The 27,013-nt window shown below is 67.0% G+C and overlaps 5 protein-coding genes across 5 annotated transcripts; 2 read left to right on the top strand and 3 right to left on the bottom strand.

Annotated features, from left to right (window-relative positions):
- Positions 1 to 672: 672 nt before the first annotated feature.
- Positions 673 to 3,839, bottom strand: CHLRE_14g610400v5 (uncharacterized protein). The gene is made up of 3 exons (XM_043069967.1): positions 3,542 to 3,839; positions 2,837 to 3,401; positions 673 to 2,614 (listed from the first exon to the last, which is right to left on the bottom strand). Exons 1-3 carry the CDS (start codon positions 3,599 to 3,601, stop codon positions 1,854 to 1,856), a joined length of 1,386 nt encoding a protein of 461 aa, XP_042916640.1. The 5' UTR covers positions 3,602 to 3,839; the 3' UTR covers positions 673 to 1,853.
- Positions 3,840 to 3,969: 130 nt separating this feature from the next.
- Positions 3,970 to 10,941, top strand: CHLRE_14g610351v5 (uncharacterized protein). Its single transcript, XM_043069966.1, has 11 exons — positions 3,970 to 4,311; positions 4,666 to 5,195; positions 5,404 to 5,660; positions 6,030 to 6,522; positions 6,748 to 6,898; positions 7,331 to 7,435; positions 7,978 to 8,284; positions 8,555 to 8,605; positions 9,235 to 9,591; positions 10,039 to 10,113; positions 10,405 to 10,941. Exons 1-11 carry the CDS (start codon positions 4,037 to 4,039, stop codon positions 10,501 to 10,503), a joined length of 2,700 nt encoding a protein of 899 aa, XP_042916639.1. The 5' UTR covers positions 3,970 to 4,036; the 3' UTR covers positions 10,504 to 10,941.
- A 48-nt stretch (positions 10,942 to 10,989) lies between these two features.
- CHLRE_14g610300v5 (uncharacterized protein) lies at positions 10,990 to 15,625 on the top strand. Its single transcript, XM_043069965.1, has 5 exons — positions 10,990 to 11,265; positions 11,373 to 11,689; positions 12,053 to 13,343; positions 13,656 to 13,876; positions 14,141 to 15,625. Exons 2-5 carry the CDS (start codon positions 11,384 to 11,386, stop codon positions 14,297 to 14,299), a joined length of 1,977 nt encoding a protein of 658 aa, XP_042916638.1. The 5' UTR covers positions 10,990 to 11,265; positions 11,373 to 11,383; the 3' UTR covers positions 14,300 to 15,625.
- Positions 15,626 to 15,692: 67 nt separating this feature from the next.
- CHLRE_14g610250v5 (uncharacterized protein) lies at positions 15,693 to 17,249 on the bottom strand. Its single transcript, XM_043069964.1, has one exon. The coding sequence runs from the start codon at positions 17,031 to 17,033 to the stop codon at positions 16,125 to 16,127; it is 909 nt and encodes a 302-aa protein (XP_042916637.1). The 5' UTR covers positions 17,034 to 17,249; the 3' UTR covers positions 15,693 to 16,124.
- A 245-nt stretch (positions 17,250 to 17,494) lies between these two features.
- On the bottom strand, positions 17,495 to 26,819 carry CHLRE_14g610200v5 (uncharacterized protein). Its single transcript, XM_043069963.1, has 8 exons — positions 26,662 to 26,819; positions 26,436 to 26,485; positions 26,239 to 26,298; positions 25,962 to 26,041; positions 25,767 to 25,825; positions 22,114 to 25,383; positions 20,250 to 21,968; positions 17,495 to 20,109 (listed from the first exon to the last, which is right to left on the bottom strand). Exons 1-8 carry the CDS (start codon positions 26,680 to 26,682, stop codon positions 18,382 to 18,384), a joined length of 6,987 nt encoding a protein of 2,328 aa, XP_042916636.1. The 5' UTR covers positions 26,683 to 26,819; the 3' UTR covers positions 17,495 to 18,381.
- Between the last annotated feature and the right edge of the window lie 194 nt (positions 26,820 to 27,013).

Genomic DNA, 27,013 nt, shown 5'->3' with positions numbered 1-27,013 from the left:
TACATGGCCCTAAGCCTCGGCTGCCTCATGCACACACACACACACACACACACGCACACACGCACATACACACACACACACACACACACACACACACACACACACACACACACACAAACACACACACACACACACACGCACACACACACACACACACATACACACACACACACATACACACACACACACATACACACACACACACGCACACACACACACACGCGCACACACACACACTTCGTTTTGTTGTTTTCTTTTCAACACACACACACACACACACACACACGCGCACACACACACACACACACACACACGCACACGCACACACGCACACACACACACACGCGCGCGCACACACACACACACACACACACACACACACACACACACACACACACACACAGGCACAGGTAGGGGGTTCCAGGCAACATATGCGGGTGAGTATACTCAAGGTGACAACTGGGGCAACATCGACAAACGCGGAGCTCGGTAACCGGCGTCGGTATTTGTTGGTAACTGCGCGCGCGTGTATGGCGGAATTGTTCCGTTTGTTCTTTGTTTAAGACACACACACATCGTGACCTACCCGTGTTTCCCCCTTCCTACCCCTGTGGCCTTAACACGCGGCGGCCCGCCCCTGTATGCTGTTTGGACGGACGCACGCACCTCGCTGGGACAACTGATTTACAGCCCCGGCTCTGCAGGTGGGGGTCGCTCGGTGTGCGTGTGCGCATGGCGGCGTTGCTGCAGCCCTACCATCCCGGTGCTCCCGCACCCCTGCCACCTGCCTGCTGCCACCCTGCCGCACAAAGCGCCTTGCCGGCCCTCAACACGGTACTGCCTCCGCTACCGGCGATCCATACCTTCAGCTCCTCCGCCGCTGGTTTGACACCCTAACAGGCCTCCTTGGCTTCTCCTCCCCACTCGCTCGCCTGCCACGCACTGCCCCCCTCGCTAGCTACCCAGCCTGATCACCCCCTCCTCTGTCGCTGCCTCACTTCCTGCATCACTGCATGCCCCACTACGCGGGATGCATGAGTCACAGCTCACAATGTTCCGCCTGCACTTACGCGGTTGCGCCCTCTCTCTCTGGAGCATGTGGATGGATGGGAAGTGCTGAACATCAAAGGCCGGCTATTGAACAGCCAGGTAGTAACCCGGCTTGTAAACCTTGATATGGTACACCAGTGCATGACCAGTCAAACATTACCACCTGTCTCACTTTGATCCAAACACGGAAAACAGCCAAGCAGAGAAGCACACACTTCAAAACGTGTGCCCGCCAAAATTTGTGCGCGGGGCCTGAGCCGGCGGCGGCGACGGCCACACGTGCCAGCAGCCCGCAGCCGCGGCCGCTTATTGTCTCACTTGCTCGCCTCGCACACTGTCCCCTCATCAATCATCATGCATATGCGAAGTTGGAATTCCACTGTACCAGTGTTTCCAAACAGTCTCCTGGTGCCCACAACGCGTGCGGGTGCCTCTTCGTCGAAGCTTTTGCGAGTATCATGATGAACGGGCACATGCAAAATCACGCCCTCTTCCCCATCCAACTCCTCTCTAAATCTCCGATTGACCCACTGCAAAACGCTGCCCAGTTCACTCCGCGAGCTGCCTTCCTGACGCTGTGCAACCTACCCGTTTGGGCGCAGCCCTGAATGCTGTAAATTGCAGATGTCACTGGGCAAAAATTGTTGCCCACGTGTCTTGCATCCGTCAAACGCTCTTCTCTCACAACACTTGTCCTGTTGCTCTCTCCGCCGAGCGGTTCCAAACCAACGCCACCCAGCCTTTGCGCCGCTCCTGCACCCGCAACCGTAACCACAACCGCAACCGCAACCGCACACACACAGCTACGGCACGCCGCACGCCTCCTCCTCCTCCAAGCACCCGCACGGCGGCGCCGCCCCCAGCACCGCCTCCAGCGCCGCCGCCCGCTCCGCTGGCCCCATGCGCAGTAGCTGCTCCGCCATCGCGCCGCCCACCACCCCTGCTACGGCCTCGTCCACCGGGTGCCCCAGGCAGCGAAACGCCTGCAGCAGCGCCGCCAGCTGGCTGTAGCTGTAGCGCGCCGCGCCGCCGGGCTGTAGCAGCCGCAGCCGTACGGCGTGCGGGAAGCGGTACGGCGCCGGCTCGGCCGCGGGGGCGGCGGCTGTAGCAGCAGCTGGAGTGGGCGCGCGCGCCGGACGCTGGTCCGGCGAGGGCGAGCGCGAGCGGGAAGCCGGGGAGGGCGGGAAGGAGCCAGCGGCCGAAGGCGAGGGGCGCGAGGGGCGAGAGGGCGAGGAGCGGGGTGGCGGGTGCGCGGGCGCACGGCGTGGCGCCGCCTGCCGGTGGCCGTAGCAGGACGGCGTGCGGGGCGGCGGCGCCCGGCCCCTGCTACTGCCAGTGGCGCTAGGGCTGCTGCTGCTGCTACTAGTGTTGCTACTGGCCGCCGCCGCCCCGGCGGCCGCCTCCGCTGCTACTGCCGCCATGGGGACCCCCCCTGAAGCGCTACTGCTGGTGCTGGTGCTGGTGCTGCTGGTGCTGGTGCTGCTGCTGCTGCTGCTGGTGCTGCTAGCGTGCAGTCGCGCCAGGGACTGCATCACGGACGTGACTGATGCGGGCGAGAAGGGGCCTGCAGCATGCCGGTGAATGGATTCGGCGGGGGACGCGTGTGGTGTGTGCGGAGGGGTAACACGTCAGCCGGTCAGGTTTGCTCTCGAAAGGTGCAGCACACTGTACATAGCAGCAGGACCACCATCGCCACAACGCTGCCCTCTCTTGCATACACGTTTCCCCCGTCCCAGCCGGCCGGCCGGCCACACCCATACACGCCCACACGCACACCCACACCCACCCGGGTGGCAGTAGCACGCCGCGTCCACGTCAGCGAGGAACTCCTCCAGGCCGCCGCCGCCGCCGCCGCCGCCGCCCAGCGCCGCCAGCGCCTGGAGCACCGCCGCCAGCTGCGACGGCCGCAGCCGCGACAGCCGGTGCGGCGCCGCCAGCCCCTCCAGGCAGGCTGCCACAAAGGAGTCGCCGTCCACGGAGCTGCTACTGCCGCGGCCGCGACTGCTGCTGCTGCTACTGCTACTGCCGGCGGGGGTGCTACTGCCGATGCCGGCGGCGGCGCAGGCGGCGGCGTAACGGCTGAGCTCTTCGGCCAGTTGGGCGGGGCTGATGGCGGGGGCGGGGGAGCCCCACACGTCGCTACTAGGGGCGTGCGGTTTTGGGGGGTGGCGTGGCGTGGCGCGCCGTGAGGTGGTGGAGGCGCTAGCGGTGGCGGAGGCGGAGGCGGAGGCGGAGGCGGAGGCGGAGGCGGTGTTGCCGCGTGCTGCTAGCCGCAGCTGCATCGCGCCGGGCTGGGGTGCAGCTGCAGTGGAGCGGATGCTGCTCCAGGCGAGGTTGCAAGGCCGGGGCTCCTGGAGAAGAAACAGGGGATTGCGTGCGAGGTCGGTGAACTGGGCGTGCAACGGCGAGCGAGGTCGCTGCAAGGTCGGCGCGACCCAAAAACACAACCCATTACTATCATCGTTGCACTAGCGCCGAAGGCCATACTCACATTGCTGGTCGTCGCGTGCTTGCACCCGCGCGCGGCCGGGTCCGTTGACAGGCTGCGCATGGGGCCGTTGGGCTTTTGCTCACGCGCGCTCGACTGCCGTCAGGCGCAAGGAGTTTATAACGGTCAGTAATGTAGAAAGCGGCCCGGCGATGTGCGCGCCGAGGTCCCTGGCCGTTTGGTCGGCGAGGCCGCGCGGTCCAATAAGGGTTCTGCAAGCGGTGGGTCGGCGACTGCGCGTTTGCCCTATCGCTGATACTAGCCCATATGTAAGATAATGTGTTGTAAGGGGTTGTTTGCAAACCTGTTCAAAAAGGCAAGGGTGAGCTGGAAAAGCGAGGTGAAACCCCATTCCAAGGGTCTTGGCCTCATGCAACGCGCCAAAACACATTTGTGCCCATCTGCATTTGCCGAAGACTTGTTGGATTTAAAAGTATGTCGAGGAACGCATAGAACAGAACTTCTTAGGGAGGGGCGCATAGTCGCGCCAAATCGGGGATGTCGGTGCAAGAGCTTCTGCGCCAGGCCGCTGAGGAGGTCGCGGAGCTTGCTCGTGAAGGCCTGAAGAACGTGCATGTGCTGGACTTTCACCCAGCGCTATGGATCACGCCGGTCTCGCTGCCGACGGGCGGGCTGGATGTTGTGACGTGCCAGGACTTGCTCTACTCGCTTCGCTCCCTGGAGGAGCAGGCGGCCTCGCCCCACGGTCGCGAGACGCCGGTGGCTGACGCCTGGCTGAGGGCGGTGCAGTGCGCGCAGCTGGCGCAGGACAGGTGGGGGCGGCACGGGAAGCGGCGGGGAGTGGGGGTGCGCGCGCGGGCAGGGCGTTTGGCACGCGTGCCAGGACGCCACCTTTGCACTCCCCAAACCCCAGCGGACAGTTTATGCCTACCAGCCCCCTTACCATCCCAGTTGACTGCCGACTCTAGTGATGCCGTTTATTGGGCTGCGCGGAATGAATAGACACGCCTCAACCAACACGCCTCAACCAACACAGTCCTCAAACAAGCTGGCATTCCTGATACCCACATCCCACCACCACAACACACACAACACACAACACCTATGTGTTCCCTCTCACATCTTATTTCTCTCTCACACACACACGCGCCCCAACCCAAATGCAGGCTGCTGGCTGACCTGCACGCCGTGGAGCGGCACCTGGCCTTCTGGCAGCAGCAGGTGGCGGCAGGCGGCGGCTGGAGCCACGCCGCCTTCCTGCTGCTGGCCCGAGGCCCCGCCTCCTTTGCAGCAGACGTCGCCGCCGGCGCCCGCCGCGCACACGCCGCCCTGCGCCGCTACCGCCAGCACCTGCAGCAGCAGCTGGCACGTGCCGCGGCGGTGGCGGCGGCGGCGCGGCCGGGGGCGGGCCTGGCGGCGGCGGCTGCGCCGCCGGCGGCGCCTGCGGCGGCGGCTGCTGCCGGTGGCAGCGGCAGCGGGGCGCGGGCTGTGCCGCCAGTGGTAGGACAGCAACACGACGACGACTGTGGTAGTGGCGGCGGCGGCGATGGCGGCGGCGATGGCGGCGGCGGCGGCGGCGGTGTGGTGGTGGAGGACGGCGGCAGCGCCACGGACTCGATGCAGCAGCGGGTGCTGCTGCTGCGGGCGCTGCAGTCGCGGCTGGCGAGGGCGGTGGCTCGCGTGAGCGAGGCCGCGGGTGAGCAGGACGGGGGGGAGGGTGCGCGACTGCGGCCTGATGACACGGGCTCGTGATGATGGTTCTTTTAGCATCTTACGTTTTTATTGCGTGTTATGTGGAACGGGCCACCCCACGGAGTGAGGGTGCCGCCCTGCTTCTGCTGCCCCCCACCCCCCCTCACCAAATCGGCCGCCGCTTCCGCCGCCCCACGCCCCCCCCCGAACAGAGAGCCTCCACCTGCAGGCCGCGGCGTGCCTGCAGGCCGGCAGTAGCAGCGCCCTCGCCGCCGGCAGTAGCAGAGCCAGCGGCACCTCGGCGGCGCTGCTGCTGCCGGCGGCGGCTCGGCTGCCGATGGGCTTCGCCGCGAGCGGCAGCTTCAGCGCCGCCGCCGCCGCCGCCGCCTCTGCTGCCGCCGCCGCCACCGCTCATGCGATGATGGGCGGTGGAGCCGGCGGCAGCTTCCATGCTGAGCAGCAGTCGCAGGTGGGCAGAGCAAGGGGGTGGGATGGGGATTGGGACGGCATGGGGGGCGGGGGGGCGGGGGGCGGGGCACTGGGAGCCTGCACAGGGCTCTATAGGGCTTTCAAGGGGTTGGCCTCACGGACGGCACTTGTGTGAGAGCCGGTATCGGTGGGATAAGGATACCCCGATGTGAGTCGTGAACATACTTGTGAGGACCGAAGGATGTGCCAACGGACCGTGTCAAACCAGAGGTCCGTTACACGGGGGTAAGAGGTGGAAACCCCCCCGTACATCACAGTTACGGTAGCGTACGCACGTTACAACTGGCTAGGTGCATGCGCCCTTCGCCCTCCCCTCCACGAATCGCGACTTCCATTTGGCCGTGCGCAGGCGGCGGCGGTGGGGGCCGTGCAGGCGGCGGTGCTGGCGGCGGTGCGCGCCATGCGTGCAGCGCTGGAGGAGCTGCTGGTGCAGCTGCAGCCAGAGGCGGCGGCGGCGGCAGAGGAGGGCGAGGCGGGTGGTGGTGGTGGTGGTGGTGGTGGTGGTGCGGGTGCGGGAGGAGAAGGCAGCTCACAGCAAGGAGAGACGCAGGAGCGGCGGCGGCGGGAGCTCAGTGCGGAGCTGAGGGCGTTGCTGGAGGCGCTGCGGCTGCGGCCGCTGGCGGCGCGCGCCGTGGAGCACGGCCCGCCGCCGGAGGAGGCGCAGCAGCAGCAGCAGGGGCAGGAGGCGGCGGCACAAGGTCAGCAGCAGGGTCAGGGTCAGGGTCAGGGGACGTCATCTTCGTCGTCTGCGGCGCCGGCGCCTGGGGTCCTGGAGCTGAGTGGCGGCGGCCGCACTGCGAGGGCGGCGCTGGCGGCGGCGCGGCGCGCGGCGGCGCTGTCGGGTGGGTGGGTCCGTGGGCGGGCGTGTGGGTGGCGGCTGCAGGCGGCTGCTCCCGGGCGGTTCCGCGTGTGTGTGTAAAAACACGTGTCGGGTGTCGGGTGCACCAGCAACCCGGTATGGAGTCTGCTTTCATACTTTTCCCTGTACGTCTCTTACATGCGCACCAGCACCCCCCCCGCTTCTGTTGAATCATGAATGTAACCCCACACACACCCCAACCCCCCAGGCCCGCTGGTGCCGCTCCCGCCCTCCGCCGCCATGCCCAGCGCCTTCCAGCGCCATTGGCTGCGCTACGCGGCGGCGGGCGCGGCGGCGGCGTACGGCGGGCTGTGGCTGCTGCGGCACAGCCGCCTGGCGGGCAGCGGGGACCTGGACAGGTGCGAGGGGGGGGCGTGTGTGTGTGGGGGGGGTGTGTGTGTTTGGGGGGGGGGGGGTTACATTCATGATTAATCAAGAGGGGGGGGGGTTGCAAGGATGTTTTGAAAAGTGGTACAGGGGGGTTTGTAGATACCAGCCCAAATTAAACCGAACCCAATGCAATAGATAGATGGGGGGAGGGGGATAGGTTGTGTGTGGGGCTGCGTGTGTGGGACAGGCTGGGCTTCGTTGCGGTATTGGGACAGGCTGGGCGGTGGTTCATCGCGGTGGGGGTGGCTGGAGGGTTTTGCGGGTGGGGTTGCGTGTGTGCGGGTTCCTCGCGCTCGCGCTCACTCTTGCCCTCATGCTCATCCCCTCTCCTCTCTCCCCTCTCCTCACACTCCCCTCTCCCCTCTCCCACGCCCCCTCTCCCCTCCTCTGCCCCTCTCCAGGTGGGCCGCCGCCGCCGCCGCCGGCCTGCGCTCCGCCCTCACCTCACACGTGGTGCAGCCGCTGGCGGCGCTGCGGAGGGAGCTGTTCGCCACCTTCCGGGACAGGTGCGTGCGTGTGTGTGTGTCCGTGTGTGTGTGTTAAAAAACGAAACGAAAGCCCGCCCAGACGACGCCGGAGTTACTTACGGATACCTACCAATTTACCGAGCGTCGCGTGGTTGCCGTGTGTGTGTGTGTGTGTGTGTGTGTGTGTGTGTGTGTGTGTGTGTGTGTGTGTGTGTGTGTGTGTGTGTGTGTGTGTGTGTGTGTGTATGTGTGTACAAGTGTGGGCGTGTCTGGCGGATGTTTTGGATGTTTTGGGTTCAGCTGGCATTGCTCTTACCCCCACCCCCGAAACTTCAAAATTTTGATCAATCCTTTCTCCATGTACGAGTACCCCCCAGCATTGGGTTCGGTTTAGTGGGCTGGTATCTATACCCCCATCCCCACCCCCACCCCCACCCACCCACCCACCAGTTGGCTTGCTTGGTTTTGCAATGAACTACCTCCCCCCCCCACACACACATACCAACCCCTACCCCCTACCCTCCTTAACTAATTATGAATGTAACCCCCCCCCCCCTCCGCTCCCCTCTCCTCCCCAAAAGGCCCGACATCGTGTCCGCCTCCGACTTCGCCGCCAGCCGCGACTCCCTGCTGCGCATGCTGGCAGACTTCGCAGCAGACCACGGCGCCGGCAGTAGCAGCAGCAGCGGCAGCGGCAGTAGCAGCAGTAGCAGCAGCAGCAGCAGCGGCAGCAGCGGCAGCAGCGGGAGCAGCGGCAGTAGCGGCAGTGATGCTGACGGGGCGGTGGCTGCGGGCATGGGGTTGGTGATGCGTGCCTACGAGGCGCAGGTGCGGAGGCCGCTGGCCAGCCTGGTGCTGGGCGACCTGGGCCGCGCGCTACTGATACAGGTGAGGTGTGTGGGGTGGGTGTGTGTGGGGGGGGAGTGTGTGTGGAATGGATGGGTGGGTGGGATGGAGTAGGCAATGACACGCCCCGCCTCCCTCACCTGCATTCTGCCTCACCCTACCCCTACGTTTCCTCGTCCTCCCTCCTCTCCCCTGTGATTTAAACACCCCATCCTCCACCGCAACCCCCTCCACGCCTCATGATTTTAACCCTGCCCCCTCTCCCCCCACCCCCCAAACACCACCACCCTCACCCCACCCACACACACACAGGTGCAGCACGTCAAGGTGGACGGCGAGGCGGCCATGCTGCGGCTGGACCAGGTGGGTGGGGATGTGGGGGTTAACGTTGAACCAATCCCGTAAGGAAACAGTCGCGCGGCAAGGGGATGTGGGTGCGTGGGTGTGGGTGAGGGTGTGTGGGGGTCGGGGAGGGATGTCCATTGGGGGCCCTGTGGGGGCCCTGTGGGGGTTGGGGGCTGGGTGTGTTTGCCATCCTCGCGTGTCCGAGTTCAATGGGTTCAACGCGGCACGTGCGGAGAGCAATGCAGGAAGCGACACGCGGGACCGGGCAGGGTAACGCGATGCGTCAGATGTGATGTCAACGCTGCGTGTCCGCTACCCTCATCGCTTTCCAGCATTATGAACCTCTCCCCACTTCTGGGTTGGGCGACGATTCCTTGACTATTGGCACCTATTTTTTTGGGCTCGGACAGATAACCTCACCCTCCCACCACCTCATCCCACCCTCCCATCCCACGCGTTAGACCAGCCGCGCACTCTTGCCCTGCCTCTGCCAACTGTTTGCCATTTGTTGGGTATGGGAATTAGCTGCGCCCTAAGGGACCTTACCAACCTGCCTTGCCACTGTCCCATCACACACCCTCCCATCCCACATCCTCCCACCCTCCCGCCCTCCCGCCCTCCCACCCTCCCATCCTCCCACACCCCAGATCCTGCACGCCAACGAACTAACCGTCAGCCTCATGGCCGCGCTGCCCGCCCTCGGCCTCACGCTGGCGGCGGCGGCGGCGGCGGCGCGGCTGCTGACGCCCCGCCGGCCCGACCCGCGGGTTGAGGCGGTGCCGGCGCGCCTAGCCATGGCGGCGCTGGAGGTGGCGCTGGAGGACTGGGCGGAGGCGGAGGAGGCCAGGGCGGCGGCGGCGGCGGCGGCGGTTGCGGCTGGGGGGGAGGAGGGAAAGAAAGAGGCGGAGGTGGAGGCGGCAGTACAGGCACAGGCACAGGCGGCGGCGGCGGCGGCGGTGGTGGTGGAGGAGCTTCGCGGCGTGGCTGTGTACCGCACACACCGGGTAGGGCGGGGGCTGTGTACCGCACACACCGGGTAGGGCGGCGGCGGGGGCGGGGGGCGGGGGCTGTGGGGCTGTGGGGCCGTGGGGGCGGGGACAGGGGCGGGGCATTGGGACTGGCCGTGCCGCCTGTCCCACGAAGCCCACAGCAAAGCCGGCGTTGTGCTGCAGCACATTGCGTTCGCGCGTCCGCTTGACACATCACACACACACACACACACACACACACACACTCACACACACATATACACACACACACACACACACACACACACACACACACACAACACACACACACACACACACACACACACACACGCACACGCACACACCACACACACACATACACACACACGCACACACACACACACACACACACACACACACACACACACACACACAATGAATGTAACCCCCTCAACCCCTCAACCCCCCACGCTCACCTCTCAGGTGTACCTGGCGCTCACGGCGCTGTTTGCCGCCGCCGACCGCACCTCGCGCTACAGCGAGTGGCGGCTGCTGCAGGTGCGTGCGTGTGTGGGGGGGCGTGTGGGGTGGGGTGTAGTCGATGAGGAGGATGATGGGGGTGCAACCCCTATGCCACGCCACGCCGTGTGTCCGTGAGAGTAAGCGCCGCCTGCTGTGACGCTTTCCACACCTCATGCCTCGCATGCACGGCCTCCCCCCCTTCCCGCGCTCTTGGTGCTTCTGTCCTCCTCCGTACCGCTCCAACAAAATCGCTCCTGCAGCAACAACCACCCTGGTCCCCACCTCCCCCTTCCCTCAAAACACACACGCACACGCACACGCCCCCAGGCCGACCTGCTGCGCCTGGCGGCCCCCGGGTCGGGCCCCCGCGAGCGCCTGGCCACACACGGGCGCATGATGCGGACGTACAGCGTGCTGCAGCGCTGAGGGGGAGAGGGGGGGGGGTTGGGGGGAGGGGGGGCGAGGGGTGGGTGGGCGGCTGTGAGGACGAGCGCGGAGGCCTGGATGGGGATGGATGGGGGCTCGGGCAACGGCTGTGATCGGGGTGGGCCGGCGGTGGGGGCTTGTGTGGAGGGCGATTGGAGGAGCGAGGTGCGGTTGCGAGGTGTGCATGATAGACCCAGGGCCCCTGGGCCCGGTTGAGGTTGACGAGAGGCCACTGCGGTCTGCGGGGTCAAGGGGCTTTCCGGCTTGTGAGCTTCTGTGTTGTGGATATGTAGGCTTGGAGGCTCTCCTACGAGCGAGTTCTTTATGGGGCAGGCGTGCCCTGACTTTCCTAGCCGCGGCGGCGTAGAGAAGCGCTGTGGACCTGACCACGCGGCACGGTTTTCTGCCGGAAGGGCGAACTTGTAAAGCAAGCGTGGCCCTTGTCCCTATTCGACGTCACGGTAAAGTAATGAAAAGGGTATGCGTATGTTTGGAATGCAAAGCTGATAGAGGAAAATCTGCGAAAATCGGCGCAGGACCCCATGCGCCGCGAATTCGTTTGTTCAAGTTTTGAGCGTGCAAGCGCCCCGCGCCCAGCCATATACTTCTCTGGATAGGAATAGTCAATAAGAATGCCGCGCGGATAAAGTCTTGATTTGGCTCTTGAAAGCTGGCGACAGGCCGTCGTGAACCGTCGCATAACCTTCCCCTCGGACTCGTCGTCTTGGCCCCTCGTTACGCTTCGCCGCTTGCTCGCAGTCGGTGAGATGTTGTCTCAACTTTGATTTTCGCGTGAATCGTCGCAGAGCGCAGCAGGAGACCTCAGCCCCCCTAACCCCCCGTGCCATCACGAAAATGCCGATTCGCAGGACCGGCGCAAATGCAGTACGCGAGCGCCTCGCCGGCGCACATGCAGCAGCAACATTCAAATCACTCGCGTGATGTGCTGTCGGCGGCCTACGAGAACGTCATGGCGCAGCTTGTCGCGGCGTCGACGATCGTCTCGGGGATAGCAAGCAGCCTCGCCGGGCCCTCGGACGGCCAGACGGACATGTCAGCCCGGCTCAGCGGCCGCGCCAGCCGCTGCACCGGCAGGAAGCGGAAGATGTCGCCTTGCGTCTACGACTACAGCGAAACGCTGGGCTTCCACACCTCCCACAACACGCGCGCGGACACACCCACCCAGGTAGGAGCGCGAGGCACCGCCTCCACTGCTTGGCCAGGCCTGCCGTAAGGCATGGTCCCTGCCTGCCCTCATGCCTCTCCCCTCTCTACTGGGCATGGTAACAGCTAATCCCTCTATGGGTTCTGGGTTGGCATTAGGCTTCTTTTGGGATTGGAATGAATGAACTACACTCCCAATCTACCATGCCAATCTACCATGCCAATCACCCCTCCCAATCTCCCATGCCAATCTCCCCCTCGCCCCCTACCCCCCAAAACACACACTCACACACACATATACACACACACACACACACACACACACACACACACACACACACACACACACACACACACACACACACACACACACACACGCACGCAGGAGCTGCTGCCCGCCTCCCGCTCCGAGCTGCGCACCACGCAGCTGCAGGCGGTGCGCTGGCTGGCCTCGCTGGAGCGCGCCGGCGCCAGCGGCGTACTGGCCGACGAGCTGGAGGCAGACCGCCGCGCCGAGGTGGCGGGGCTGCTCGCCCACCTGGCAGCCAACCCGCCGGACGCGGCAGTAGCAGCACACCCGCCCGCCGGCGCCTGCGGCGGCGGCGGTGGCGGTGGCGGCGGCTTCGCCGCCGCCACTGCCGCGGCGGCCGCGGCCCCGGTGAACGCGTGCCTGCTGCTGGTGCCGGGGGGCAGCCTGGGGGCGTGGCGGGAGGCGGTGTGCGGGGGCGTGGCGGACGTGGCGGTGTGTGTGCACGACGGCGCCGCGCCCGACGGCGGCGCCGCCGCGCTCATGGCGGCGGCGGCCGCCAGCGTGCGGCAGGGCCGCGCAACTGCCGCTACTGCCGCTACTGCTGCTACTGCCGCAGCTGCTGCAGGAGGTGGGGCTGCAGCGGGAGCGGGGTACCGTGCGCAGGGTCTTGGGTTGGGGCAGCAGCAGCAGCATGCGGCCGCGGCGTGTGCCGGCGGCGCCGCCGCCGCCGCCTCTGGCGGTCGGCGGTCCGCCTGCGGCGGTGCGTGCCCGCCGGCCGGCACCAGCGGAGCCGGCGGCAGCGGCGGCAGCAGCACCGCGGGCATCTTCCCGCCCGCCGGTGCCGGTGCCGGCGGTGGCTTTCCGATGCAGCCCCACGTGCACCACCACTACCACCAGCAGCAGCCTCTCAACCCGTACCAGCCGTTTCCAGGAGCAGGGGGCGGCGGCGCCGCCGCCGCCAAGCTCGCCTATGCGCCGCCGCCGCCGCCTGCGCTGCTGGTGGTGCTAGCCCCTCTGGAGCACCTGCCGCGGGACGTGGCACTGCTGTCGCAACTGCCCGCTCGCCTCACCGTCATCGACCTCGCGCCCTCTCCGTCAGCCGCCTCCAACTCCAACCCTAGCATGCAGCATCAACAGCACCACCATCAACAACAGTACCAGCAGCAGCAATACCAGCAGCAGCAGCAGCTGTTCCACCATGTCAAGGGTGGAAGTGACGGCGCGGACGAGGAGTTCAGCTTCCGTCCGGGTCCGTTGGGCGGCGGGCCGGGCAGCGGCGGCAGCGGCGGCGGCGCAGCAGCAGGTGGTGGCGGCAGTAGCAGCGGCGGTGGCGGCAGTAGCAGTGGCAGCGGCATGGACCTGGAGAGCTACAGCCACCTGCACCTGCTGACGCGGATGCCGGCTGCTAGCCGTGTGCTGCTGTCAGGTGAGCTGGCATGAGCGTGTGTGTGTGTGTGTGTGTTAAAAAACGAAACGAAAGCCCGCCCAATGACGTGTGTGTGTGTGTGTGTGTGTGTGTGTGTGTGTGTGTCTGTGTGTGTGTGTGTGTGTGTGTGTGTGTGTGTGAAACAAGAAAGGCAAAAATTGTTGCAAGGTGGTTCGTACTCACTGTACTTTGATGTGCTCGTATTGCCAGCTAGTTGCGTAGCTATGAGTTCACCGCGTGAAAGCGCCTGACTCACATTCCGCACCCGAACTCACCTTTTCCCACGCCACGCCACGCGCCCGCGACACACAGCCGGCGAGCCCGAGCCATCCTCGCTGGCGGGCGGCGCCATCTGGCTGCTGCTGCAGCTTCTGGCGCCCAACACGCAGCAGCCGCTGTGGCGGGCGGTGGGCGAGCTGCAGACAGCGCTGCTGGCGGCAGGCTGCAGCGCCGCCGCCGCCGGAGGGGCGGGTGGCGGCGGCGGCGCTGGTGCTGGTGGTGGCGGCGGCGATGGCCTGGGGCCCGTGTCCAAGGTGGGTGGGCGGGACGGGGGCTGTGCACAGGCTGCTGGCCACATAACTCACATTGTGGAGTGGTCTAAAACTCTGTCTGCGATCTTGATGCATCTAGCTTCCATTGGGACTGTGGCCGGAGGCTAATGCTCCCTCGCCCCCCGGCGGCAAGCCGTGCCGATGTGAATTTGCCGTTTCTTTGCGTCCATGATCAATAGTACCAACAATACCATAGCATGCCCCACATGGCCTTGCACACACACACACACACACACACACACACAGGAGGAGGTGCTGGCGGACGTGCACTCGCGGCTGTGGGCGCTGCTGCGGCCGCTGGTGCTGTCGCGCCGGGCGCGGGACGTGGACCTATGCTGCCGCCGCGCCGCCGCCACCAGCCTGAACCTGTTTGACCACTTCAGCTCCGTGCGCGGAGACAGCTAGGAGGCAGCTCGGAGGCTGCTAGGAGGAAGCTGGGTGGCAGCTAGGAGGCAGGTAGGCGCGCTGAGGCACACGCACACATATACCAGAGCCGCATACAGCATACATCAGCAGGCAGCGCCGGGCTCCCGGGCTGCTGCGTGGCGGTTGGCTTGGCAGCGGTTGGTTGTTTGGCACGGCCCTGCCTCTGGCGGTTGGCTGGCTTGGTGGTTGGCGTGGCGGCGGTTGGAATGGGCGGCGCCACACCGTGCGCGTGATGATGGCGTGTGCGCTTACTTGAGTGACCGGGGCCCACCTGGCGCAGCAGCACTCTGCATTGAGTTACGAAGGGATCATGGGGTGCATGGTGGGACGCGTTAACTAGCGTGTGTGTGATTGAGTGCGTTGGATTCAACGCACCCCGCCGCCCCGGCGCCCACATCCAAATGCTGTATGTGTGCGCCCGGGCCAGTCGGATGTGCGTGGAGTCAAAGAGGTAGTGAACAGTGAGGCAGGCTCCACAGATGCCTTCCATTTTTGCTCGTGTGCCTCGAGCTGCATGCGGCGACTGATGGCGTCTGAAGCAGCGACATTCTTCATGCCTATGTATGGGTGAAGCGGTGATGCAGCACCGGCAATGCTTAACCGCGCTCACGGACACGCAACTAGTGCCGGTGGGGTCGCCACAGGAGCTGCGGGCATCACCCTTCCTTTCTAGATTGGCGGCTTCATCCCTTTTTGTAGAGACGCGCATGCATTGATGGAGTGGGAACGAGGAACGACGCGAGTAGAGTATAGAAAGGGTTACTGCACAAACCGCTGCTGGACTCACTACGGTGTTGCTGACTTCGGCGCTGGTGACCGCTTGGACCAGTCACTGAATACACGCACGGGCGGCGCTGTGCCCCGGCGTGGCGTGGTGGTGGTGTGGGGTGTGTGGGGCGTCGGCGCCGCGACCGGACACCAACACTGGAGTATGCAAAACGGACGGAGCTGCGGGGCACATGCATTCTTCCCCAACTCTTTGTGTGTAGCTTGAGTGTGCGTGCTTGTGCGTGTGTGTGTGCGCGTGTGTGTGAGGTGGTGCTGGCAAATTTAACTTGGCTGCACCCGCCCCGGCACTCAGCACCGCATTTGCAACAACGTCCAGACCACATCCGCCCCAGGACTGCCAGCTGGCTGGGAGGTGTATGTGGGGACACGTGACGCGCTGGAGGCAGGCAGGCAGGGGTGGGTGCGGGGTGTGCGCATGACGGCGCATGCGGCGAGCTGGGGAGGGGTGTACTGCTGTGGGCTGCGGCACTGCTGCATGGCGTGTACCGTGTGGCGAAGCTGTGAGTACTGTACAGTCACTACGGCGCCCGTGGGCCGCTGCTGCTGCCAGTATTGGGGGCGGCAGGGAGCAAGGCAATCGTGTCTCCATGGTTGTTTACAGGGTGCATATGTGTGTGTGTCTGCAGTCTGCGCATGCAACCGAGTGTGTGACTGCACTGCAGTCGTGCAGCCGTCCCTTCTGTCACTACCGCGATGCCCCATACGTCCCTACTACTATCGTAACATGACTCGCGACCTGGCACCAACACAATTCATAGTGGCAACGGCACCGACGCAATTAACGGCAGGTGCCAGTGCTGCCTGCTGGCTACGCTGCAAACAATAAACAACCAACGCGCCCCATCGGTAGCCCTTGAACTATATAAATTAAGCAATCGTCCGGCAGATGCCATACTATACTCACGTGCATCGGCGCATGAAGCCATCGATACACAGTTGCAACCTTCCCGCAATACCACGCACCATGCTAGCTGCCATTGCAAGTCAGCTCTGCCCCTACAACTCAGATCTGTTTTCAGCACGCCATGTGCTTAGCCGCCTTGCGCGCCGCCCGCCGCTCGTGCCGCTGCTCCACCCGCACCAGGGCCTTGTCGACCCGCGCCGCCGCCGCCGTCAGCCCCGCCGCGCCAACCGTCAGCACGCCACGAGCCAGCCCGCCCACCGAGTGCACCACGCTGTGGCCCAGACGCACACGGCCGCCGCCGTGGCTGCTGCTGCTGCTGCTGCTGCTGCTCGGGTGCTGCTGCGCGGGGTGGGAGGGCAGCGGCGCGTGTGGGTACGACGGGTGGCCGGCTGACACGGCCAATCCCGTGGCGGGGAATGGCAGGGCGGGCGACTGGCCCCCCGCTGCTGTCGAGTAATGCGGCTGGGCTGGGTAGGCGGGTTGCCACTGCTGCGGGTGCTGGTGCGGGTGCAGTGCTACAGCTGCCGTCGTGGCGGCGCCGCTGCCGGCTGCGGGGTAGCCAGTAACCGGCGCCGCTTGCAGCAGGCTTGTGGCAGTGGCGGCGGCGGCGCCGGGCTTGCTGCTGGCGCCGCCGCTGTGCCGCGGGGGGCCGACGGGGGGTGGGGGTGGCGGGAAGGCGCCGCCGGCCACTGGGTACGTGGCATCGCTGGTGTAGGCCGCGCTGGCGTAGGCGGGGTGGGGCGGGTGAGGTGCGGGCTGCTGATGGGCCCAGGGGTGAGGGCCAAGGGCCGGGTAGCCAGGCGGTGGCACGGGGGCGGAAGTGGCGAGTCCCTGGCTCGCGGCGGGCCGCGGGAAGGCGAATGCACGCGAGGAGCTGGGGAGCGGCGCGGTGTCGCCCAAGTGCTGAGGGACCGCTGCCGCGGGCATCAGCGAATTGGTGTTGCGGCTTAGAGGAGAAAGCGAGTACATGTCTAATGGCTGGTCGTCGTTTGAGGAGGGCTTGCCAAACATGAACGGCATGGTAAGGTAGGAGTTTTGAGTCTAGCGAGGATTGTGAGCAAAAAGCGCGCGAAGCAGCTCAATAGTGATACTGAAACAGAGCTTGTGCTTTGGCTACCTCAAGCAGCGGGTTCTGTAATTAAATCTAGGTCGCGCCGCGTGTCGTATTTGGCGCGAGCAGCTGGAAGCTGGCGAACCGTTGATGGACTGCCGATCGCATGTGTCAGTTTGGCTGGCATTAGAATACTCTTTTGCATCATATAATTGATCGCGTAGTGTGCGGTTGCTGCGGTTCAAGTACTCCACGCGCGAGTCATGCCATCCGAACCTGCGTCACCTGCCCCGCTTCTGCCCCGCCAGCGTTCGCCCCGCTGCGAGTGCAGAGTTCGATCGCCTCGCATCCCCGCACATCCACCGCTCCCAGAACGATCACGCATGTCCGTACAGACGTATTCCATACGGCTTCTGGACACGGAGCCGTGTTGCCTGCTTTGTTACAACAGCGCGCTCTGCCATGTCGCGGTGTGCCTCGAGTGTCGCCCACTCTCCGCACGCCAACCGTTTGTTTTCCTTTCTCTCGCGCACCAGCACATCAACAGTGTCCGTGTAGCAGGGTCCCGGAGTTTGCCCAAATTAATGTGGCGCCTTGGCGCCGGGCCGATGCAGAAAAGTGATAGCAAAGAGAACAGGGCCGTATGGACCCATGAATAACCCGCCAGCAGCTACCGCTTCACTAATCACTAGCCCTTGCAACGGGGCAGGCTACCAGCACTCCCACACGGCAGCACTGGTCCTATACTTATGGACTTAAGGCACTAGGAGGAGTCAAGCAGCCATTGACTTGGCACTAGGAGTCAAAGAGTCAACGCATAGTACACGTCTGGGAGGCACAGCCTGACGCAGTAGCAGTCCAGCAGCGCATGCACATGGCAGTCGAATGATGGCAATGCGAAGCGAATTGACGCTACCGGTATTGACAAAAACGACACCGTACATAATCAACCGTCAAATCACAGCTTATCAGGCCTAGGAGTTGGATCGTAACTTAAGCGCCGCGTGTATTGTATGGCGCGACGTCACAAAGTCAACGACACAAGGTTTGGCGGCGCGTGGTGATGTAAGCGTCAATCCTGTCGCCTACACCCCAACGCACGGCGCCCTGCTGCACAATCGCGGCAGTACAAATAGAAAGGAAGAACAGGTATCGTTTCTAGTTGTAGATATGAAGAGCTAGGCAGCCCACACGTGCGCACACAGTCTTAGCGTCTTCCATTCCCAGGTATCCCCGAACACACGCTAGCTGGTGTGCTCCCCCGCCCGCCAAACCAGGCCCACACATCCGCAGCTCAAATTAGAATCACATGGGCCATCACAACACCGGGTTCTGGCCCAGCACCGGGCTCTGCCCCTGCTGCTGCTTTGAGCCCGCCAGAAGCGCGAGTGGCGCGACCGCAGCGCCGATGGCGCCAGCGACAGCGCCCTTACCGCCGCCAGCCGCGCCACACGGCAGCCCACCCGTCGCAGACGCAACCGCTGCCACTGCAGCTGCTGCTGGCGGCGGCATGTAGCTGATACGGATCTGGGCCGTCACATCCACGTCCCCCACCTCCTCCACGTCCTCTTGCGCGTGGTCCTGCTGCGCGGTCCTGCCCATCACCATCACCGCCGCCACCGCCGCCTGGGCCGCGTGCGGCTGCCCCACAGTGCCGCCGCCGCACGGGGTGCCCGCAAGCAGCTCCCGCGGCTCCAACGCAAACACCTCCGCGCCGGCGTCACCGCCCGCAGCACTGGGCGTCCTCGCCTCCACCGCCACAGCCCCCTCCCCTCCCCAATGACGGCGCAGCCGCAGCCGCAGCGCCGACGAACCCGCACCACCCCCGAGCGCGCGGCCGCAGCTGTAGGGCGCCTGCAGCTGCGCCGCCGCCTGCGCCGCCGCCTGGGCCGAACGCGGCGGCGGCGGGCTGAGCAGCCCCAGACTGCGGCTGCCCGCCAGGCTTGCCTCCAGGCTAGCTGCAGGGCTGGTCAGCCAGGACGCCAACAGCGAGCCGCTGAGCGGCGACGCCGACGCCGCCAGCAGCTCCGCGGCTGTAGCAGCACCCGCTGCCGCTGCGCCGGCTGTAGCAGAGCCGGGCGTGGGCGCGGCGAAGGGGCCGGCGGCGCTCGCGCCTCCGGCCGCGCCGTGAGGGGTTTCTGTGGGGCCCAGCTGGGCGCCACGGCGGGCGGCGGCCGCGCCAGGGAGTGCCGGCGCGGGCCCAGGCGCTGGTGCCGGCGCTGTGTAGGAGCTGAAGGGGTGCCGCCGCGGCCCCACGTCGAAGGCCGACACCGTCTGCACAGGCGTCGCAGCCGCGAAGACGAAGGTGGAGCCGAGCCCCGCCCCTGCCTTGGGCGTGGCGTCAGCCGCCTGCTGCTGCAGCTGCTGCTCCTGCTGATGTTGTTGCTCGTGGTCAGCAGACACAACGGCGGCGAGCCCGCGGCCGTCTCGAACAGGGCGGGACTGCAGGCCCTGGGGGTGGGGGTGGGAGTGGGAGCTGCCCGGCAGGCAGGCGGAACGGCGGCGGCGGGACACTGGCGGAGGGGAGGCCAAGACGCTTCCGCTCCCACCGGCGCCAGCAGCCTCGTCGTCAGCCGTGGTGCAGGTGGTGGCAGTGGCAGTGGTGGTGGCGGTGGCGGCAGGGGGCGCGCTGCCGGCGCCACCGCCGCCGGAGTGGGCGTAGGGGTTGTACTGGGACGAAAGCGGCGGCGAGAACAGGCCGGCGGTGATTGCCGAGACGTCCAGTAGCGGCTCCTCCTCCTCCTCCTCCTCCCCCTCCTCCTCCTCTTCCGCCTCCTCCTCATCACTGCTGCGGTCCTCGACCTCGGCGTCAGAGGCGTGGCCATCATCGCCAACAGGCTGGCAGCCCCGGCCCTGACCCCGGACCTGGTCTGGGCGATCCTCAGGGCCCGCAGCGTCCATGTCCGCAGCCGCCTGCCCACCCGACACCGCCTCCTGCGCCTGCTGCAGCCCATCGTCCTCCATGCCGCCATCCGATTCGCCCGACACCTCCGAGGCCTCCGGCTCAGCCTCCGACTCCTCTTGGTCGCCCTCACCATCACCACCCTGCACCGTGACCAACAGGGGGCGGTACAACACGGCTGCGTCAGTGTACGGAGGACAAGGAGATTCAATGCAGCCTGTGAGGAGACCCGCAACGCCCAAATACGGTAGTCCCCATGGGTATGCGGCATGCGAGCCCGCACCTTGACAGCCGCGGGCTCCTCGTCAGCAGCACAAGCCCAAGCAGCCGCGGAGCCGGCCGGCGCTCCGAGCGCGGGCAGGCGCGACTGCGGCGGCAGCCTGGGCGGCGGCGGCGGCATGAGCTGCGCGTCAGAGGCCGCGGGGGCGCCGCCGGCGGCGCCGCCTGCCTGCGCTCCGCTGTCCTCGCCGCCGTCGCCATCGCCGCCACCGCACCGGCCGCGGCCGCAGCTGACCTCCTCCTCATCGCCGCCGCCTCCGCGGCCGCCGCCGCCCTTGCACGGAGTGGCGGTGAGCGCCTGCGCCTGCGGCGTCGCCTGCGCCACACCCACACTCTCGCTGTAGCAGGCGTGCCCCGCGGAGCAGTGGCTCGCGCCCACCAGCGTCGTCGCCGTCGCCTGCGGCCCGCCGCCGGAGCAGGCCGGCTGTGCGCCGCCGCCGCCGCTGCCGCCGCAGGCGTCGCCGTACTCGCCGCCGCCCTCGCCTGTGGCGGCGGGGGCGCAGGAGTCGGCGCCGCGGCCGGGCTTGGCGGTGGCCTGCCACACGTAGCGGCCTGGCATCAGCGGCTCCGCGCCAGTGGGCCGCAACGGCGCCAACGCGCCGCCGGCTCCGCGGCCGCCGGCGGCGGCGACTCCCAAGGCGGCGCCGGCGCCGGCGCCCAGCAGGGTCAACGAGCCGCCCGCCAGCTTGCGTGCGGCGGCGGCGGCCGCGGCGGCGCGCACCGCGGCACTGGACGCCTCCGGTGGCCCGCCGGCCGCGGCGGCGGCAGCCGCCGTAAAAATGGGCTGCTGCTGTATCGGCGGCTGAGCGGCCTTGGTGAGCTGCTGTTGGAGTTGCTGTCGCGGCTGCGGGATGGTGGCCGGCGGCGGCATTTGGGCTGCGGCGGCGGCTGCAGCTGCCGCGCATGACGCTGGTGTGGCGCCGGCCGTGGGGTGGTGGTGGGGCCCAGCCGCGGCGGCGGCGGCGGGCGGGGGCATGGTGGGGTGGTGGGGGTGGTGGTGCACGCTGAAGGGGTGGGGCGGCGGCGCGCCCGGGTACGACGACGTGTGCGGCGTGTACGGCACCGCGTACGGCGTCGCTGGCGGGTAGCCGAACTGCCCGTGCGGCCCCGGCGGCGGCATCATGGAATATGCCGCTGCTTGCTGCTGTTGATGATGATGTTGATGCCATGCTCCGTACATGTCTGGGTGATAATGCGGCGGAGGGGGAGGGGGGTAGCCGTAATACGCGGGCGTGTGCGGCGGCTGCATGCCGTAAGCCGGGTGCGGCGGCGCGCCGCCGCCGCAGTAGCTGTAGTGCGGCGTCGGGTACGGCGGGTAGCCGCTGCTACAGCCGTACGGGTGCGGCTGCAGCTGCGACATGTGGGCGGCGGTGGCGGGGTCGGCGGCGGCGCACTCTGCACCGGCGGGGGCGGAGTGGCTGCCTTGCAGCGGCGGCGGCGGCATGCCGTAGGCGTAGGTGGAGGCGACGGCGGTGGGCGGCCACGGGGCACATGCCGCCGAATGGTGCTGGTGGTGGTGGTGGTGGTGAGGATGCTGGCTGTAGATGGCGGGGTAAGTGCCGGCGGGCAGGGAGAGCTCCTCCGAGTGCTGCGGCTGTGGCGGTTGGTGGTCTTGGTGGTGGGGGTGGTAGGGCAGCGACTGGGTGTGGGGGTTGAAGGGCGTGGCGATGGCGAAGGGGGCCTCTGCCCCGCATGCCGACATCGGCCCGACTGCTGCTTGAGCCTGTGCGTACATCAGCAAAAGCAGAACAAACAGCACAGAGAGTGAGCTGAGGAAAAAACAAACAGCAAAGCGGATGCAAAGGGAATGCAGCAGCAGCCGCCATGCAACACGTGCCGACTCCATCCGTACACCCGCCCAGCCGCACCTGCCGGCTCGCAAACGCAGACGTCGCGACCTGCTGACTCGCCTGCTGCTGCTGCTGCTGCTGCTGGTCCGCACCCGCACCACCACCAGCAGCCTCCAAGCCGCCTCCGCTGGTGACCGCCAGCGTCAGAGCCATCGAGTCCGCCGCCAGCGTCACTTCCGACCAAGCCGGCTGCGCGGCCCGCGCCCCGCCCGCCCCGCCCGCCGCCGGCGCCGGCAGCCGAGCGCCATCCGCCACCGCCGGCGCCATCTCCGCGTCGGCAGGCCCCACAGCGGGCTGCGCCACCGGCAGCGACACCGGCGCAAGTGCCAAGCGATCCGCCTCCTCCATCGCCCCCTCCTGCTCCATCTCCATCTCCTGCTGCTGGAGCTTCTCCATCTCTTGCAGCTGGTGTTTGTGCAGTTGTTCATGCTGGCAGTGGCCGCTGCAGTCACGTGCGCCGTCACGGTCACCCAAGGGCGCCGCCATACCCAGGAGCGACATGATCCGCTGCGTGCTGGCCGGCGACAGACCCGCCACCCCGGGGCTGCCGCGAGGGGCGCCGCCGCCGCCGCCGCCGCCACCGCCACCGCCACCGCCACCACCGACCGACCCCGACCCCGGCCCCGGGGGCGTGCCGCACACCCCGTGCGCGCCAGGCCCGCCCCCGGCCGCATGCTCCGGCGTGGGGCCCGCACCAGCGCTGGCCAGCTGGGCGGCGGTGGGCGTCACCAGCGCCGAAAGCCGGAAGCCCTGGAATGTGCCGCCACCGTCACCATCACCACCGCCGTCGCCAACTGCAACACCGGCAGCGGCAGTGGTGGCGGCAGCAGCCTGCGGCTGCTGCCCTGCCGCCCCTGTCTCTTCCTCGGTCACAGCCGTTGAGGAGGCGACCGGGCAGGGGCCGCTGCCGCTGTAGCTGGGGATCTGGGAGGCGGAGGTGCGCAGCGGCGGCAGCGTTATGCCGGCGGCCGCGCCGCCGGGCGCCTGAAGCCACCAGGCCATGTCGCCGCCGGGCGGAGGCGGGGTCGAGGCAGCGGCCGGGGCAGCAGCGGCCGGAGCCGCCGCCGCAACGCGGCCGCTGCCGACGCTGGCGTGTCGCTGGTGCGGGGCCCCCGCCGCTGCGCCTGCCGCTGCCGCCGCCGCAAGCTGCAGCATGGTGGCCTCGGTGGCGGCGCAGCTGGCCGCGGGCATGACGGCCGCCGGTGCTATAGCCGGCCGGTGCTGCTGCTGCTGCTGTTCGGGCGCCGGCTCCGCATCCACATCCATGGCGTCACCACTGCCCTGCCGCCGCAGCTGCTGCTGCTGTGGAGCACCAGGCCGCCACGCCGCCTCCACCTGCTCCTGCTCTGCCGCCACCGCCCGCAGCAGCGCCGGGGAGGACAGCAGCGGCGAGCCGCCGTCCTCTTGGAGCAGCGCCAGCAGCCCGCCGCCCACACCGCCACCGGGCGTCAGCGGCAGCGACAGAGCGCTGCTCAACTCCGCCGCACTCAAGCCCTCAAACCCGGCCGCCAGCGGCACCGCAGGTGCTTTGCCGCTGTTGCGCTGCGCCCTGGCGGCGGCGCCGCCGCCACTGCTCCTGCCGGCGGTGGGCAGCAGGTCCTCAAAGGCCGGCAGGTCCAGAAGCAGATCCTCCACATTGCCATCCTCATCAACATTGCCATCGCGGCAAACATCCGCAACAACGCCAACATCCCCGACCGCCATGGCGCCGCCGGCGAGCTGGGCGGCAGCGGAGGCGGCGGCGGGCTGATCGGCGTCCTGCCAGGCGCGGAAGAAGGCCAGCGTGGGCGACAGCGCCGAGGACGCCGCCGCCGCCGCCACCGCCGCCGCCACCATGGTCGCAGTGGTGGGCGTCGCGGGCGCGCCGCCAGCTGCTGCGGCTGTAGCATTGGCGCCTGCTGCCACAGCCGCGTTGTGGGTCGTGGGGTTGGGCGCGGAGACGCGGCGTTCATGGGGCTGGGCCGCGGCCTGGCCGCAGTGCATTCCGGGCTGCGACACCGAGTGCGACACCTGGGACGCGGAGGGAAGGAAAGGGCCCCCGGTGGTGACCGGCAGCGCCGCCGTCAGAAAGCCGTAGCCGCCAACCTCCAGCTCGCCGGCGGCGGCACTGCTACTGCCGTCAACGCCGCCGAAGGCACCGTAGGGGCCGCTGTAGCTGCTGGAGCGGTGCGCGGGGCCCACCGCCTGACGCTTGGCAGGACGCTGCCCACCACCACCACCTGCTGCTGCTGCAGCGCCGCTAATGCCGCCTCCTGCTGCTGCTGCTGCGCCCAAGCCGCCGTCAGCGCCGCCGCTTGGGGACGTCGGGTCGGAATGTGCGCCCTGTAGCAGCAGCGGCGCCGGGTGCGCCGGGTGCTGCATCCTTGCCCCGGCAGAACCGGTGCGGTACAGCGGCTGCAGCTGCTGCGGCTGCTGCATGTACGCTGCTGAGGCTGTAGCATCGGCAGTAGCAAGGCCGGCCGACGGCAGCTGTAGCATGATGCCGCCGCCAATGCCGCGCTGCATAGCGTTGGTACAGTGCTGCGGCGCGCCGGCGGCGGAGAAGCTGACGGCGGCGCCGGTGGAGGCAGCGGGCGCGGGCGGCAGCGGCGGCGTAGCTAGCCCAGCGGAGGCGGAGGCGGGCGGCTGGTGGCGCGGCGGCAGGCCGCCACTGGCGGTGGTGGCGGTGCCGGCGGGCAGGCAGCGGGCCGTGTACTTGGCGTAGGGCGTGCGCCCGCGGCCGCCGCCGGCACTGGTCGTGGTGGTGACTGCGGGCGTCTGCTGCCGCTGCTGCCGGTTCTGCTGCTTGTGCTGCTGCTGGATGGGTGGGTAGGGCTGCTCGCTGGGTTGGTGCATGGCAAGGCCGGCCAGCGCGCCGCCGGCACCCCCCGCCGTGAACAGCCCCGCCGCACCGCCGCCCAGCCCCAGCCCCGCGCCAGCGCCCGGCTGTCCGAAGGCGAAGGGCACAAAGCCCGCCAGCGGCCCCTGCGCAGCAGCCACATCCACAGTGCCATCCCCGAACGGCCCCAGCGGCGGCAGCGGAAGCGGCATGCCGCTGCCAAACCCATACATCCCCTCCGCGGCGCCGTCAGCGCCCGCACCCAAGCCCGGCCACGACGTGACGCCCTGCCACGCGGCGCCCGCTGACGCCCTGCCCCCGCCAGCCCCGCTCCCATAGCTCGTGCTGGGCCGCTGCTGCTGCGCCGAGTGGGCGCGTGGGCCGCTTGGTGCCGTGGCGCCGCCGTCGCTGTCGCTGTCGTCGCCGCCGCCGTCGTCGGAGGCGCCGCGAGCGCTGTTGGTAGAGCCCGCCTGTTTGTTGTGGGGTCGCAGGTTGAGGGAGTGGGCAGGTCGCGGAAGTAATTAGTACGTAGTGAGGGGTCACATTGATGTGCTGTGGAAGCGGGTTCTGCTGTGAGCGATGTGAGCTGAGAGCGAGAGAGCGGTTGATGCAATTGAGCATTGCCCCTAGGCGCCCTTGCCGGGTGCGTAAGCGTTTTGCGGTCACGACCGGTGCTTGGGAACGCGCTGCGTTTTGGAGGGCTAGCGGTGTGTCGGCGGCCGGCAGGCGAAGTGGCGCGATCGAAGGCCCGGTTGCATCGGGAAGTCCGTAGCAGTTGCTGGCGTTTCGGCGCCAATCGAGTGGCGAGTTACTCTTTGTGGTATGTGGCTGCGCGGGGAAAAGCGGCGCTCACCTTACGGGCAGCCCGATATTTTCGGAAATAGAGGCGAACTTGCTCCGTTGAGCGAAGGCCTGCGGAGGATGGGCGGTGGGCAGAGAAGTGGTGACGGTTGGACTGACGCGTGGGGTGTGTTAGTCCACACGAAGAGCCAGGGCAGACGAAGCGCCGCGCAGGCACGCGCGCGCAATAGCTTTCGGCATCACTCACATTTGGCGTGTGTCTTCAGCTCCTTCAGAGACGGCGCCTCGTCAGGCTGCCAGCAGTATGGCGCGTTTGCCTCAAACCATCTGCAGAGGATGGCCGAAAACCGGTCAGCACTTTGTGAAATGATGCAAGCGGCGTTGAATTAGCCCTGAACCACCCTGTTGAAGAAAAGGCATTCTATGTCACTGACGGTCTTGCGACTGACGACCGGCTGCGAAGCTGCTGGGCGCAAGCCCTGTCGCTTGCTCGCGAGCAAGCGCGAAACCGCAAAACCACTCACTCGGCCAACTCAGTTTGTGAGGGCCGGCATCCCTGCTCCCGCAGCTTGCCACGCCACCATCTGCAGCAGCATGGACCGGAAAAAGGTGAAGGAAGGACGGAACCGTGACACACATTTGCGTTCCCAGTTTCCTCGCACTCGGTGTCAGGATATCCCCACGAATCGGCGGGCCTACTCTGATGTTACCAAACGCTCACCCGTTGAACGCGGCCCAGTAACCGATTGGCCGCCGCGCCTCGCCCGAATCCTGTGAGGAGGCATGCAAGCGCCGTGCTCAGACACGTCCTCTTGAGCCCGTTACCAACCAGGACAGCTATGTTGACCCCAATTTATCTGTCATGGACACATTAGGCCATGAATGTGGCCGAGTTGGGCCCCGCTCGCGACCAGCAAACGCCACGCCGAGAGTGCCGCACCGCTCACCGCTGGCCTCTGAGGCTTCATGAATCGTGTTATGTTACTGTCAAACGTTTCGGCCGTCTAGTCACAGCGCATATGCAGGGTTTTTGTTGCCATTTGGTGTTCTTGACGTCGGTGCGGAGTTAGGTCAAGTCAAAGACAGAGTGCAAGGTAGTGTACTGTTACATTGGTATAAGCAATAATGATTAGCAAACGTCTAAGGAACGCGAAGGACGCCAGGGCGCAGCGACAGGCCCATCTGACGGGGGTATTTGAAAGTGATTTCCTGCCCGCCCAGGAAATGGCCCTAAGAGAGCAAATCATGTAAATGGCGTACATGTTATACAACCCACGATTGGTTAGCGGCGTGCAGGTC

The sequence above is a fragment of the Chlamydomonas reinhardtii genome, chromosome 14 (assembly GCF_000002595.2).
Source record: "Chlamydomonas reinhardtii strain CC-503 cw92 mt+ chromosome 14, whole genome shotgun sequence".
Lineage (NCBI taxonomy): Eukaryota > Viridiplantae > Chlorophyta > Chlorophyceae > Chlamydomonadales > Chlamydomonadaceae > Chlamydomonas > Chlamydomonas reinhardtii.
Note: the sequence above shows the minus strand (reverse complement) of the source record. Positions and strands in the feature narration are given on the sequence as shown.